General features: G+C 43.1%; 1 protein-coding gene across 2 annotated transcripts in view; it reads right to left on the bottom strand.

Moving 5' to 3' along the window:
- Positions 1 to 5,071, bottom strand: part of TBC1D14 (TBC1 domain family member 14) — a 119,968-nt gene extending 114,897 nt beyond the window's left edge. Inside the window, exon 1 of one of the 2 annotated variants that reach the window (XM_038400295.2) lies at positions 4,587 to 5,071. In XM_038400295.2, the coding sequence (XP_038256223.1) occupies positions 4,587 to 4,629 (43 nt within the window). In that variant the 5' untranslated portion in view covers positions 4,630 to 5,071. The remainder of the gene's footprint in view (positions 1 to 4,586) is intronic. The other variant, XM_043512487.1, reaches the window with a different exon arrangement.
- Between the last annotated feature and the right edge of the window lie 10,992 nt (positions 5,072 to 16,063).

The raw sequence follows: 16,063 nt of genomic DNA, 5'->3' as shown, positions 1-16,063 counted from the left end.
GAAGAATACTAGTAAAGATAAGGCACTTGTAGTATTAACTTAACACTGGCCTGGTCTACACCTAAAACTTAGGTTCAACTAGCTACATTGCTATGGGGTGTGAAAAATTCACATCCCTTAAAGACATATTAAGCTGATCTAAGCCATGGTGTACACACCACTAGGTTGACAGAAGAATTATTCCATCGACATAGCTACCACTTCAAGGGGGTGGATTTACTATAGTGATGGGAAAACCGTTTCCATCGCTGTATCAAGTGTCTACACTACAGCCTACACTACAGCAGTGCCGCAGCTGTGCCAGTGTAGTGCTTGTACACTGGATATACCCACTAGTAATGTATAATAGTAAGGATCCCTCTCCCTAGTGTTTACCTTGACCTACTAATGTGTGAGAACTACATAGGGCCTTACCTTCACTAAGATTTTACCTGAGTTACCACACATTAACACCTTCTTTCTAATGTGGACACGCCCTAAAACTAATAGATAGGATCAAAAACCTCCACATTGCCACACTGCCTCCCACAGTCACATCCTCTGCAATTTAAAGAAATAAGAGTCACACTCTGTATGCTACTAATTGCAACATGTCCAACTTTCTATTTTAATATATTAAAAATACAAGGATCAGCAACTTCATAGCTGAAAAACAAGTTTATTGAATCCATTCAATTAATTTCACCAGTATTCTAGCATTTAACAAGCTATAAAGATGGCTTGATAACTTAATCAACAAATGCTACTTAGTGGTAAGACAATATTTTAATTTTTCTGGTATTTATCAGTTCTTTTTTGATCAGCCCTACTTACTACATCTCTCACTTAAGTTAAACCCTTTTAACTGGTCCCACTTCAAGTTTTCTTCTTTTCCAGAACAGATCCATCAGCATGTCTTTTCCAGAGATGTTCTTCTCTATCTGTTCTTCTCTTCCCTATACTACATTCTCAGTCACACAGCATCTACATATTTGTAAAAAGAAAAGGAGTACTTGTGGCACCTTAGAGACTAAAATTTATTTGAGCATAAGCTTTCATGAGCTACAGCTCACTTCATCAGATGCATGCAGATACAGACTAACACGGCTGCTACTCTGAAACCTACCTATTTGTCTCTTTTTTCTCAGCACAAAAGTTTCTCCTTAGTATGTATGCGCACGTGCACGCACACACACAAAAACACAACAACTTAATTTCACCCTTAACTAACAAATCAAATTTTTTACTCATATCCATCCATGCAGCTACACTACGCTGAGAAACTTAAGCGGACACCTGAAAGCCAAACGACTAAACTTACTAACCATAGACCAAACATGAACAGTCCCCTTGTCCAGGGCAAAACTCACATGACCAACCCGCTCCCCCAGTTCTGCTGGGAAATGAGGAAGGCACTGGGATTCCAAGAGGAGCACTGACCCTATACTCTGCTTTGAATTCTCTCTCCCCCAGTCTTTAAAAAACAAACCAAAAAAGCAAACCAAAAAAACCCCAGTATCTTCTGACAGGTTTCAGCCCCAGTATCTTCTGACTAGCTGATCTGACAGATGTGAAGCTCCTTCTTCCCCTTCCCTCAACTTCTCTCAGATTCCCTCTCCTACCTCAGTAGGAAATTTCTGCTACTTCACCACTCCACAAGCTTCCTGGTTGCTGTAATGCAAGGATGGGGAGACAGCCTCACTATTCTACCCTTCCCTCAGCTTTCTGGTTGATACCAGGGGATGTCTCTGCAGTATGTCCCCCAATCTGCGTGTTCAAGCGCTCTTCCCAATGAATAACTCCAAATGTCTGGCTCTGCTGCTGATGCTGTTTAGTGCTTTCTCAAGAGGCAGCAAAGTGAAAGTGACCTGTTACTCCAATTTCACTGCAGTTTTATCATGTGGTTCTTCTCAGGATTCTTACAAATGAGCATTCAAGCATTCTTGCTGAAAGCAAGAGAATACAAAAAAAAAAAAAGGAGTACTTGTGGCACCTTAGAGACTAACAAATTTATTAGAGCATAAGCTTTCGTGAGCTGCAGCTCACGAAAGCTTATGCTCTAATAAATTTGTTAGTCTCTAAGGTGCCACAAGTACTCCTTTTTTTTGTGAATACAGACTAACATGGCTGCTACTCTGAAACAAGAGAATACAGTAGCTCAAGAGGCTGATGAACAGTTTTCTAATAGTAAATTGATTCTTAGATAAGTCAAAGTAGGTTTCAACACAGCACCATGCAATTGTTCTGACTTGGTTTAAAAATTTCTTCCTTTACACAGGAAACATAACAGGAAGAGTTGCTTTAAATATGCAATCTATAAATGCAGAAGTAAGTACAACTACAATTTTCTTTAATGTTTTATACAGCTGAAAGTTACAGAATGTCATACATTTGCTGTACAATATATAAATTAAAGCAACAGACAGTATCCAATTGTCAGTAAAAAACGAACATATGGAACTTACATTCGGTTTATTATGCCTGTGTCCAGGCCAGGATGTTTGTTTGTTTTAATATATAGTATAGTGAATATAGCGAAAGGATATTTGTTTTCCAGATCTGATAAATGCAGCCTCTGGAAATTAATGCCGACAATTCCAAGCGTTGTTGCTAATGCTACTCCCAATACTGACGTCTTCCCTAATTCATTTATGATCAGCATGGCAATCTGTTAGGGCTACATCTCACCACAGGTCTAGTGCTCTCATGCTATATACTGCAAATGTAACGGTTTTACTGTTGAACAAGACAATTCTGATAGCAATGCAACATCTTATTAAATAGTAGCCTACCAATCAAAGCAGAAAACATGCAGTCAAGTCTTTTGGGTTCACAAGTCCTAGCTCTGCCACAGATTTGCTTTGCAACTCTGGCCAAGTCACTTAACTTTTTGTTTTGACCCCCATCACCAATCTACAGAACAGGGTTCATATTTTGGTGGTACTCAAAGAATTAATGTTTACATATTGCTTTGGGAGCCCATAAGAACTAGACAGAGTTTAGGCTATCTTGCATAGTTACCTCCATTACTCCTGCCTGAAAAATAATGACCATTGTATTTTAGAACCAATACAATCTTTGAACTGCAAAGTGATTACATTACACTTTCTGACATTCTTAGAGGAAACGCTATTTGAGCAAATGGCTCTAGTATGTTTCACTAAGTATGCCAGATTCATGGGCATTACGTACATACAGTGTACGTATGTTAGAAATCTCTACTGCAAATGATCTCAGCATACATTTAAACTGTGTAAAAGGAAATCAATATGAATGAAAAGCATGCAATTTTGGGCATTCAAACAGAATGTAAAAGCAGGCCTTCCGGGAGGAAAACAAGTTAATACCACAGCACTGCCTGTAACAACAAATTCCTTTAACCTGAATATAACTTGTCTCAGATCCATTAACAGCTTGTGACAAAAAAGCCCACACGGAGATATATGAGTTAAGCCAGTCCTCATCACTGCAAAAACTTTAATGGAAGAAACTTGTTTTAAATGGAAGAATTCCTATGTAATTTTTAACTCTGACACCGCAGCCAAACCTCTCCCCCACAAACCAGACTGCTGCAGAGCAACACTCCATGAACTTTTACAAGTCCAGCTACGGGTTGGAGAAAGGGATTTAAAAGGTTTTTAAATAATAAAACTATTTCCCTGTTTTCCCCTCATGTCAAACAGTTCGAATGAATCAGTGTTATAATAAACCTCTGTTCTAAGAGTTTTCCAATAATACTGAAAACAAATGTAAGGCCATGTCAAATTACCAGTATTCTATCGGAAGAGACCACTTTAACAATATCCCATGCACTCTCCAGTACCATTTCATTGAGTCTTTGAAGCCCAATTAATAGAGCTGATGGAAAACCACTGATTCCATATGACAGGGTTCAAACTGGATCTATATTTTTTAGTTTTGCCACTTCAAAAAAAACCAACCCCCCCCCCCAGAGAACCTTTTTGAGAAGGGTTGCATACAAAATTCAGAAAGTTCAATAATTTTTCATAACTTTGTTTTTACCATTTTTGACCAAAGAAAAAAAAAAGGGGGGGGAGGTGTCTGAATTTTTTTCGACCAGCTGTACCAACTAGTTCTCTCCCCCCCCCCCGCCTCCCACACCTCCCTCTTGCTAACTGAAAACCACCCCCGAGGAGCGCCAGAAGGCGCCTCACCCAGCGGCCCGAGAGCATCTGGGAAGTAGGCATCTCAAGCGAAAACGGAGGGGACCGTGAGTAGCTACCCGAGCTGGCTCCTCACGGGCCCCAGCTGACAAGCCCCAGCGCCACCCATCGCGGCTCGGAGCAGCCAGCCGGTGACTAGAGCGAGGCGGTGACCTCGCCGAGCACTCGCGGGAGGGAGGCAGAACCTGCTGAACCCGTCGGGTGGAAAGTTTCGCACGGGCGCACCCGGGGTGCCCTGACCGCAGAGCCGCCGGAAGGGAGCCCGGACTCGCCTTTGTTCCTGGCCACGCCAGGTTTCCAGCACCGCGCTGGCAAGCAGCAGAGGGGTCATCGCACGTTTCCCTTTCAGCCCCGGGGCAGAGTAACCCTCTCCCGCCCCGCCCCGCCCCCCCGAGGAGAAAAACTTTCCCGGCTGGACGCTACCTGGGTAGCTCTGCCGTCCATTGGTCTCCTCAGGCCGGGCCATGCCCAGCCCTCCCCACGGCGGCGGTGGAGCTAAGGGGCAGCCGGGGGCTGGTCCATTCTCCGCCTGGTCCGGGAGGCTCGGCTGCTCAGCGGGGCTGCGGCGTCTCAGCCCCTGCCGGCAGGGAGCCACCCCCAGCGGGGAGCAGGCCCCCCATCCCCAGGACACACACACACACACACACAGCCCGCCGGGCGGCAGCGGTGGGGGAGGGGGGCTCGCGCTGCTCGGCCGCTGCCGCCGGGCTCTTCCGGGAACAGTCACGTTCTCCTAGCCCCAACCCTCCTGCCGCTGTTCCGCCTTCGCGCCGCTTCCCCTCCGCCGCGGGAGCAATCTCGGCCTGCTCTTCCCCACACTTGGCTCTTCCCCCACCGCTGACGCTATTCCTCCCTGTTGCCGCTGTTCCCCTTCCAGCCGCTCGCTGGCCCCGCCCGCTATCGAGCGAAGCCAATCGGCGGCGAGAGAGCGACCGACGGGAGAAGCGTTTCAGCACGCGAGAGAGGGCTTGCAGAGGGAGGGGGCGGAGCTAGCCGGGCCCGGCTTGGCTTCCCCGCGGCCGGGTGCTGTGCCGCTTCCGAGTCGCTCCGCCCACCGCCATTTTGAATTCTCGGGGGTTGGAGGGCCACGAGGAAGGGGAGACTGATGGAGCGGCCGAGAGCGCGGAGCAGCGGGCGACCTTTTCTTGCTGTGGGTGCCCCGCTGCACGGGAGGAGGGGGGCCTGCGGTGAAGCGGGGAGAGCCGGGGCAACTCTGAGGCGAGGAAAGCGCCCGTCTCTGCGGGTTTCAGAGTAGCAGCCGTGTTAGTCTGTGTTGGCAAAAAGAAAAGGAGGACTTGTGGCACCTTAGAGACTAACAAATTGATTAGAGCATAAGCTTTGGTGAGCTACAGCTCACTTCATGGCGGGTCTTTGCCACCTGGTGGCGATTGATCAGGGAACCCGGACAGCTGAGAGAAAACGCCAAGTTCAGACAAAAAGAAAAGGAGGACTTGTGGCACCTTAGAGACTAACAAATTTATTTGAGCATAAGCTTTCGTGAGCTAATGCATCCGATGAAGTGAGCTGTAGCTCATGAAAGCTTACGCTCTAATAAATTTGTTAGTCGCTAAGGTGCCACAAGTACTCTTTTTTTTCTTTTTGCGAATACAGACTAACACGGCTGCTACTCTGAAACAAGTTCAGTCAGGCAGAGCGCCCCCTACCTGGCAGCCCGTGGGAGCCCCAGAACCGGCCTGTGACACAGACCCAAAGCGGGGGGCACAAAAAACCCACCCACTCTGGAAACCGAACATGGAGGGAGAGGCTTTATTTTGGTGTAAAATAAGCTCAGGTTTTGGGGGGGGGGGTGGGAGAGGCTTATAAAGTCTTCTCACAAAAAGTTGGAGATAGAAGCATCTTCCATCACCACCGCCAGTGTGTTATTTAGGGAGCTGCAGCCCTGCTAGTGCATAGACACTTATTACAGCGACAGGAGGGGTTTTCAGTTGCTGTAGTAAATCCACCCTTTCGAGAGGCAGTAGCTAGGTCTATGGAAGAGCTCGCCTGTTGCCCTAGCTGGCTCTACAGCGAGGGTTAGGTCAACCTAACTATACTGCACAGGGCATGACATTTTTCACAGCCCTGAGCAGTGTAGCTAGGTTGACCTGTTTTAGGTGTAGATGGGAAAGCTAAGGGGGAGAGTTTACATGACTTGATAACAGATGTGTTCAGGACCAGATTGGCAAAGGAGCTCAGCCCACTGGGTCCATAGCGCCTTTGAAAATCTTACCTGGCTGGTATTTAGATCCCTAAATGGGAGCTAAGCTCTTTTGGAAATCTGGTCCCATCTGTAATACCAGAAGTGGAACCTCTGGAATGATAAGAACTGTTGGTTCTCGCAATATGTACTTTCCTTCTCTTCCTGTCACCTCTCTCTGTTTTATCCCCTCTTCGTCCATCTCTACCCTCTCTCCTCTTTTGGTTTCTATCTCTTCACTCCTATACATTTTCAGCACCATGTGCAAGATACTATCCACCTGTTTCCACATTGATGGCAATATCAGTATAGCTCTTAGCATACTGCTGGATTAGACAGTTAACGTTTACTTCCTTTCTCTAGGCTGTCATCAATGTAATTACAACACACACTTGCTTTAGGCTATGGCTACGCTATGAGGCTTTTAGCGACACAGCTGTCCTCCATGCCACTAAAAGGCACACAGTATAGTTGCTGTTTGTCAGCAGGAGAGTGCTCCTGCGGACAAAGTGCTGTTCACCCCATCACTTTTCATTGGTAACACTTTTGTTGTTCTGATGTGTGTGTGTTTTTTTTTTAATACCCCTGAATGACAAAAGTTTTGCCGACGAAGTGACAATATAGACAAATCTTACTGCCACCCTGCCCCCCAAGCACCACCCGAGGAGAAAAACTTCAGACTAGACTTTACCTATTATAAATTGGAAGTCAATTTTGACAAGCCACTTTTTTTTTTAAGTTAAATGAATGTTATTTCACTTATGATTTAACAACTCATAGGGTCATGAAAAGTTTGAGCACTATCATTAACTGACCAGTACCTTCTGTTGTGATTTTTCATGGTAGTCATTTAAAGTAGTTTCAGCCCTTATGTACGGCAGGAGAGCAAGAAGTATGTTGCATTCCTATATAACAAATGGATAATCTCTGTTATCTTCAGTCCTGCTGAGACAGGATAATTCACTGCTGAAGACAAATGTCAGAACTGAGATCAGCCATCGTGTTTTCTCTCTGTGTATAGAATTAGTGTGTGTGTGTGTGAGAGAAAATGGCTAATGAACAAGATAACAGAGTAAAAAGGGAACCATGAGTGGACTTGATTTGTACCATTGAGTTCTAGCACTGGGCAATAAGATGATTCGATCAGAAAATATGCATATCACACAAGTGAGTGCTGTGGTCTGCAACACATAGGCAAAATTCTGGGTCTCTCTGTTTGACCTCAATTAATGCTGCTTTTTGCACAGTTAGTTTTTGCCTGTGTTCTGGCCAGCTGTGGCCATCAATACATCTCACACACAGCCACCACCTGCATGGATTATTCCTTACAAAAATATCCTTCTGTGAATCAGTGTCTAAGTGTCAACAGCACAGGTCTGGGTGAACCAGAGTCAGGTGAGAGAAGTGCCCCTTATTGTGTTCCCCCCCTCCTCCCAATCTGTCTGCCTCTTTCCTACACATGTAGCAGGACAGCCAAAATGTAACTTTTTACATGCAGCATGATGGGCTAAGTAAAATCAGGCACATACCACCATTATTGTTAACACCTAGATTATCATTGGCAAAGGTGAGGGGGAGCACCTTAGCAGGTGCTGGGGGACCCTAATTTTGTTTTTCTTTTAACCACACAGGGTGACAAGGTGAATGAGGGACAGGAAAAAGGGGGAAGACTCTTAGATGGAGTAAGATATTGTAGCACTTTCAAATATCCCCTGGACAAATGATAGTCTTATCATAACACACACACCCAGCAGTTCCACAGTGAAATCCATGTAATCAAAATCACCCAGTGTTCAGCATATGCAACAAGCCACTAAAGCAATGCTTTTTTCCAGCTGTAGTATGTTCTAGTTTGTTAGAAAGTGCTCAGAACTTGAAAAACAAGCTCTATTGAATTGTAACAAACTAACTTTGAATTATTTTTAAAAGAAGCAAGAAATTCCAGTGGTTAGAGAAGACAGTGTCGGTGCTAGAAACTATCCTGAGTCCCAGTTTTGCTTTGAGTTGAGGTGAATCATGTCATCTCCCAGTGCTACAGTTTCCTGTTCTTGGGGATACTACTGGGACAGTGGCAGACCAGTTGCCAGCTCATGCCAATGCCCCTAGGCCTCACTGAACACTGACAAATGCATAGCTGGAAACCAGTCTAGCTAACCTGTGTGCTAGCATTGTTAAAATAGTTATGTTGAAAGGACTGTGTTTAGGCTTTATGAAATGCTTGTAGGATGCTACATGTATTAATGTTACTAACACTATCTGTATTGTATGTTATAAGGCAGTGGTTCTCGGACGTCTTCCAGGGAGTACAATATGCTACATAAAAAGCACGAGTGAAGTCAGTAAAAACTAAAATTTCATACAATAACTTCTTTATACTGCTCTGTTTACACTGATATGTAAGTACAGTATTTATATTCTAATTGATTTATTTTATAATTATATAGTAAAAATGAAAGGGAATAATTTTTCAGTAATAGTGTGCTGTGAGACTTATGTATTTTTGTCTGATTTTTGAGTACTGTACTAAATAAGTGGTTTTTAAATGAGGTGAAACTTGGGGTACACAAGACAAACCAGACTCCTGAAAGGGGTACAGTAGTCTGGAAAGGTTGTTATAAGTTTCAGAGTAGCAGCCGTGTTAGTCTGTATTCGCAAAAAGAACAGGAGTACTTGTGGCACCTTAGAGACTAATATTTATTTGAGCATAAGCTTTTGTGGGCTACAGCCCACTTCATCGGATGCATAGAATGGAACATACAGTAAGAAGATATATATACACACACAGAGAACATGAAAAAGTGAAGTAAGAGGCTAATTAATTAAGATGAGCTATTATCAACAGGAGAAAAAAACTTTTGCAGTGATAATCAAGATGGCCCATTTAGACAATTGACAAGAAGGTGTTAGTATATTTAACTTAAGGAAATAGATTCAATATGTATAATGACCCAGCCACTTCCAGTTTCTTTTCAAAACCAAGTTAATGTTACCTAGTTTGCATATTAATTCAAGCTCAGCAGCTTCATAGATTCATAGATACTAAGGTCAGAAGGGACCATTCTGATCATCTAGTCCGACCTCCTGCACAGTGCAGGCCACAGAATCTCACCCACCCACTCCTACGAAAAACCTCACCTATGTCTGAGCTATTGAAGTCCTCAAATTGTGGTTTAAAGACTTCAAGGAGCAGAGAAGCCTCCCTCAAGTGACCCGTGCCCCATGCTACAGAGGAAGGCCAAAAACCTCCAGGGCCTCTCCAATCCACGCTGGAGGAAAATTCCTTCCTGACCCCAAATATGGCAATCAGCTAAATCCTGAGCATATGGGCAAGATTCACCAGCCAGATACTACAGAAAATTCTTTCCTGGGTAACTCAGATCCCATCCATCTAATATCCCATCTCAGGGGATTAGTCCTATTTACCCTGAATATTTAAAGATCAATTACTTACCAAAATCCCATTATCCCATCATACCATCTCCTCCATAAACTTATTGAGTAGAATCTTAAAACCAGATAGATCTTTTGCCCCCACTGCTTCCCTTGGAAGGCTATTCCAAAACTTCACTCCTCTGATGGTTAGAAACCTTCGTCTAATTTCAAGTCTAAACTTCCTGGTAGCCAGTTTATACCCATTTGTTCTTGTGTCCACATTGGTGCTGAGCTGAAATAATTCCTCTCCCTCTCCTGTATTTATCCCTCTGATATATTTATAGAGAGCAATCATATCTCCCCTCAACCTTCTTTTAGTTAGGCTAAACAAGCCAGGCTCCTTAAGTCTCCTTTCATAAGACAAGTTTTCCATTCCTCTGATCATCCTAGTAGCCCTTCTCTTTACCTGCTCCAGTTTGAATTCATCCTTTTTAAACATGGGAGACCAGAACTGCACACAGTATTCTAGGTGAGGTCTCACCAGTGCCTTGTATAATGGTACTAAAACCTCCTTATCCCTACTGGAAATGCCTCTCCTGCTGCATCCCAAAACCGCATTAGCTTTTTTCACAGCCATATCACATTGGCAGCTCATAGTCATCCTATGATCAACCAATACTCCAAGGTCCTTCTCCTCTTCCATTACTTCTAATTGATGCGTCCCCAACTTATAACTAAAATTCTTGTTATTAATCCCTAAATGCATAACCTTACACTTCTCACTATTAAATTTCATCCTATTACTATTACTCCAGTTTACAAGGTCATCCAGATCCTCCTGTATAATATCCCGATCCTTCTCTGAATTGGCAATACCTCCCAGCTTTGTATCATCTGCAAACTTTATTAGCACACTCCCACTTTTTGTGCCAACGTCAGTAATAAAAAGATTAAATAAGATTGGTCCCAAAACCGATCCCTGAGGAACTCCAATGGTAACCTCCCTGCAACCTGACAGTTCGCCTTTCAGTAGGACCCGTTGCAGTCTCCCCTTTAACCAATTCCTTATCCACCTTTTGATGTTCATATTGATCCCTGTGTTCTCCAATTTAACTAAAATTCCCCATGTGGCACGGTATCAAATGCCTTACTGAAATCTAGGTAAATTAGATCCACTGCATTTCCTTTATCTAATAAAATCTGTTACTTTTTCAAAAAAAGGAGATTAGGTTGGTTTGGCACGATCTACCTTTTGTAAAACCGTGTTGTATTTTGTCCCATTTACCATTGACTTCAATGTCCTTAACTAATTTCTCCTTCAAAATTTTTTCCAGGACCTTGCATACTACAGATGTCAAACTAACTGGCCTGTAGTTACCCAGATCACTTTTTTTCTCTTTCTTAAAAATAGGAACTATATTAGCAATTCTCCAATCATTCGGTACTACTCCTGAGTTTACAGATCCATTAAAAATTTTTGCTAATGGGCTTGCAATTTCAGGTGCCAATTCCTTTAATATTCTTGGATGAAGATTATCTGGGCCCCCCGATTTAGTCCCATTAAGCTGTTTGAGTTTTGCTTCTACCTCAGATATGGTAATATCTACCTCCATATCCTCATTCCCATTTGTCATGCTACCATTCTCCCTAAGATCCTCTTTAGCCTTATTAAAGACTGAGGCAAAGTATTTGTTTAGATATTGGGCCATGCCTAGATTATCTTTAACCTCCACTCCATCCTCAGTGTTTAGCGGACCCACTTCTTCTTTCTTAGTTTTCTTCTTATTTATATGACTATAGAACCTTTTACTATTGGTTTTAATTCCCTTTGCAAGGTCCAACTCGACTCGACTTTTAGCCTGTCTCACTTGATCCCTACATGTTCTGACCTCAATTAGGTAGCTTTCCTTGCTGATCCCTCCCATCTTCCACTCCCTGTATGCTTTCTGCTTCTTCTTAATCACCTCTCTAAGATGCTTGCTCATCCAGCTTGGTCTACAACTCCTTCCTATGAATTTTTTCCCCTTTCTTGGGATACAGGCTTCCGATATCTTCTGCAGCTTTGATTTAAAGTAATCCCAGGCCTCCTCTACCTTTAGATCCATAAGTTCTTCAGTCCAATCCACTTCCCTAACTAATTTCCTTAATTTTTGAAAGTCAGCCCTTTTGAAATCAAAAACTCTAGTTGCAGATTTATTTTTGTTAATCCCTCCATTTAGTTTGAACTGAATTAGCTCATGATCACTTGAGCCAATTTTGTCCCCTACAACCATTTCTTCTATGAGGTCCTCGCTACTCACCAAAATTAAAACTAAAATGGCATCCCCTCTAGTCGGTTCAGCAACTACTTGATGAAGAAATCAGCTATTGCGTCTAGGAAAATCTGAGCCCTATTATTATTACTAGCACTGGTCCTCCAGTCTATATCTGGGAAGTTAAAGTCTCCCATGATCACGCAGTTTCCATTAGTATTTACTTTATTAAAAACATTAAAAAGGGCTCTATCCAGATCCAAATTAGATCCCGGCGGTCGATAGCACACCCCAAGCACTATTGTAGGAGAGGCTATACTAGTTATCTTCCCCAATGTAATTTTTGCCCAGATGGACTCTGTCTTATCCATTGCATTGCTTCTTATTTCTTTACATTCTACCTCATCATTGATATACAATGCTACTCCACCACCTCTGCCTTTATTTCTGTCTTTCCTAAACAGCACATACCCTTCAAAACCTGTAGTCCAGTCATGACTACTATTCCACCATGTTTCTGTTATCCCTATAATATCTGGTTTCTCTTCCTGCACCAGTAGCTCTAGTTCCTCCATTTTGTTACCTAGGCTCCTCACATTGGTGTACAAACATCTTAATTTTTGCTGTTTGGCCTCGCTCACATTTTGTACCGTATTAGGCACAGTCATTCTACAGCCAGTATAACCTATTAGACAAGTATCCACACTGCCCTCGATCCTTATATACATTCTCCTATCCACGGCTGTATCCTTTCTTACTTCGTCTTCTTCCCTCTCAATGCTAAAATCTGGCGTGGAGATTACCTGGACATCTTCCAACCATCTCCCCCAAATTCCTAGTTTAAAGCTCTCTTTATCAGTTGTGCCAGCCTCGATCCTAGAAGTCTATTTCCTTCCCTACTCAGATGAAGTCCATCCCGAGAGAACTGTCCTCTGTCCAAGAATGCTTCCCAGTGGCCATACATCCCAAAGCCCTTCTTATAGCACCACTGCCTAAGCCATCTGTTGACAGTCATAATCTTGTCACACCTTTGTTGCCCTTCTCTAGGAACAGGAAGGATCCCACTAAAGATCACCTGAGCCTCAATTTCCTTAAGCGTCTTCCCCAGCCTAGCATAGTCTCCCTTAATACTTTCCAGCGAGAATCTAGCTGTATCATTTGTTCCCACATGAAGGATAATTAGGGGATTCTTTCCTGCTCCCTTTAGGATCCTTTTCAACCTCAGGTCTACATCCCATATCTTAGCACCCGGAAGACAGCACACCCTTCTATTCTCTGGATCAGCTATAGTTACAGGCCTGTCTATTCTTCTCAATAAAGAGTCCCCTATCACATAGACCTGCCTTTTCCTGGTGACAGTGCTATTCTCCAGTCTCTCCCCTGTTCCCTCTGGCTGCAAGTTCTTTCCATTCCTATTTTCCCTTATAATCCTCTTCAACCCATCCTGTATCCTCCTGGGGCTCATATTTGGTGTAGTCTCCCTTGACTCTTCCGCTTTTCCTATAGGACTAGTCTCTCTTTTCTTCTTCCTTACCCTTCCACCTTCAACAAGTTTCTCATTGGAGTCTGTTTTTGAAGCTTTTCTGTTGCAAAATTGCCACCTTTAAGTCTGTTACTGAGTGGCCAGAGAGGTTGAACTGTTCTCCTACTGGTTTTTGAACGTTATGAATCATGATGTCAGATTTGTGTACATTTATTCTTTTGCGTAGAGACTGTCCAGTTTGGCCAATGTACATGGCAGAGGGGCATTGCTGGCACAGGATGGCATATATCACATTGGTAGATGTGCAGGTGCACAAGCCCCTGATGGCGTGGCTAATGTGATTAGGTCCTATGATGGGGTCACTTGAATAAATATGTGGACAGAATTGGCATCAGGCTTTGTTGCAAGGATAGGTTCCTGGGTTAGTGTTTTTGTTGTGTGGTGTGTGATTGCTGGAGAGCATTTGCTTCAGGTTGGGGGGCTGTCTGTAAGCAAGGACTGGTCTGTCTCCCAAGATCTGTGAGAGTGAGGGATCATTTTTCAGGATAGGTTGTAGATCTTTGATGAGGTAATAGGTTAAGTGTTTGCTCTGTAACTATAAACGTGTTTGCTAAAACTGTAAAACCCGGTCAGGAGAGAAGCATTACCAAGTGTGAAATACTAATTTATCACAAGCGGTGTCATCTCCTGCCCAGCAAAACAAAGCCAATAGACACCAGACAAGCCTTTGTGGAACATCAGTGGACAAAAGACTTTGTTGATTGCTCCCCCATGCCTTTGGAGACCTGCTCAAAACTTCTCCCATCAGCTTGAGCTCTGGGGGAGGGGCATAAAAATCCATGTCAAGAAAAATTATCACTATTAAATTGCTTGGAATTTGGAGAGGACAATATTTCTAAGCAGAAGAAAGGAATCCACAAGCTGCTTAGCTTAGGTTAGCCCTAAAGGACATAGTGTTTGCACATTACAGCATCTTCTATTATCTTTTGAAACCCAAGTAACTCATTCGTGTATGGTTACCTCCTTTAACCATGTAAACAACATATTTTTTCTTAGTTAATTATAGGATTGGCTAGAAGCATTGTCTTTGGTGAGATATCTAAGGTACAATTGACCTAAGTGACTGGGGAGATTGGGAGTAACCTGAATATTGTTAGGTTTCAGAGTAGCAGCCATGTTAGTCTGTATTTGCAAAAAGAAAAGGAGTACTTGTGGCACCTTAGAGACTAACAAATTTATCTGAGCATAAGTTTTCGTGAGCTACAGCTCACTTCATCGGATGCATGTAAGCTCACAAAAGCTTATGCTCAAATAAATTTGTTAGTCTCTCTAGTGCCACAAGTACTCTTTTTCTTTTTGAATGTTGTTGTGATTTTTGGTGTAAGGGACCATCTATCCCAAAGGCAAGCTTGCTTAAGTGGCAAAATAGACCAGAGTACCCAAGGAGATAGTCTGTGACTCCATGTTAAGGCTGTTGTAGTGCGTGAGTTCACTTGATACTTGATTGGTGAAATCCAAGTATAGAAAGCGCAACCAGTTTGGGGGTTTGTGCCCTGTTTCTTAACAGTCTGCCCTGAGGACAGCACTTACGGTTGTGAGCCACTCTAGGCAGCTATTTATTTCATAGGTGGAATAGGCTCTCTATCACTAATGTGGGTCTCTCTGCCCACCCTTCCCCCTGGGTCTCTGAGGTTCCTTTTGCAGTCTTTTTCCTCCATCACAGAAGAGTTGAAGGGAGAATGAACTGTATTCAGTCTCCAATGCACACAGCACCCTCTGCAGAGAAGAGCAGGAAGCAATGCAACATCAGTTACTTCTACTTCTGCCTCTACAATTTATGCTAAATTGGGATGAGCTTTGCCAGTGACCTCAGCGATGAGAGGAAACAAAGTAGGCTGTGGGGAGGACAGCCATGAGGATGAGCTGCTCCCTAGCTGGCTTTCCAGCAAATTAAAGAGCTGAGCACTCCTAGCTCTTTGTTTACCCAGCAAGTGGGTTGCCCAATTGGCAAGTGCCTTAGACCTACCCTCCTGTGGGGCAGCTCAATAGGCAGAGATAATATCCTTACTCTTTGTACAGCAGTTTGAGATTTTCAGTGAAAGATGTCATATACATACAAATAATTATTTATACTAAAGACACAAATGTCTTCCAGGGGTTACATCAACTCATCTAGATATTTGCCTAGTTTAATCACAAGCTACATTAAAAAACACTAGCAAAGTGTGTACAAACTAAAATTTCATACCATGATTTGTTTATGTTGCTCTATATACTGTACACTGAAATGGAAGTACAATATTTCTATTCCAATTGATTTATTTTATTACATGGTAAAAATGAGAAAGCAAGCAATTTTTTCAATAATAGCATGTTGTGACCCTTCTGTATTTTGTCTGATTTTTGTAAGCAAGTAGTTTTTAAGTGAGGTGAAACTTGGGGTAAGCAAGACAAATCAGATTCCTGAAGGGTACAGTAGTCTGGAAAGGTTGAAACAAAAGTAAACAAGCTAAAAGACATCTAAAAGCTGGAGAGAAGGGAGCCCTTAATGGTCAAATTCATTCACTGGAGTTTGATTTTAAGGATCAAACTTGTA

Source organism: Dermochelys coriacea, chromosome 4, assembly GCF_009764565.3.
Source record: "Dermochelys coriacea isolate rDerCor1 chromosome 4, rDerCor1.pri.v4, whole genome shotgun sequence".
NCBI lineage: Eukaryota > Metazoa > Chordata > Testudines > Dermochelyidae > Dermochelys > Dermochelys coriacea.
Note: the sequence above shows the minus strand (reverse complement) of the source record. Positions and strands in the feature narration are given on the sequence as shown.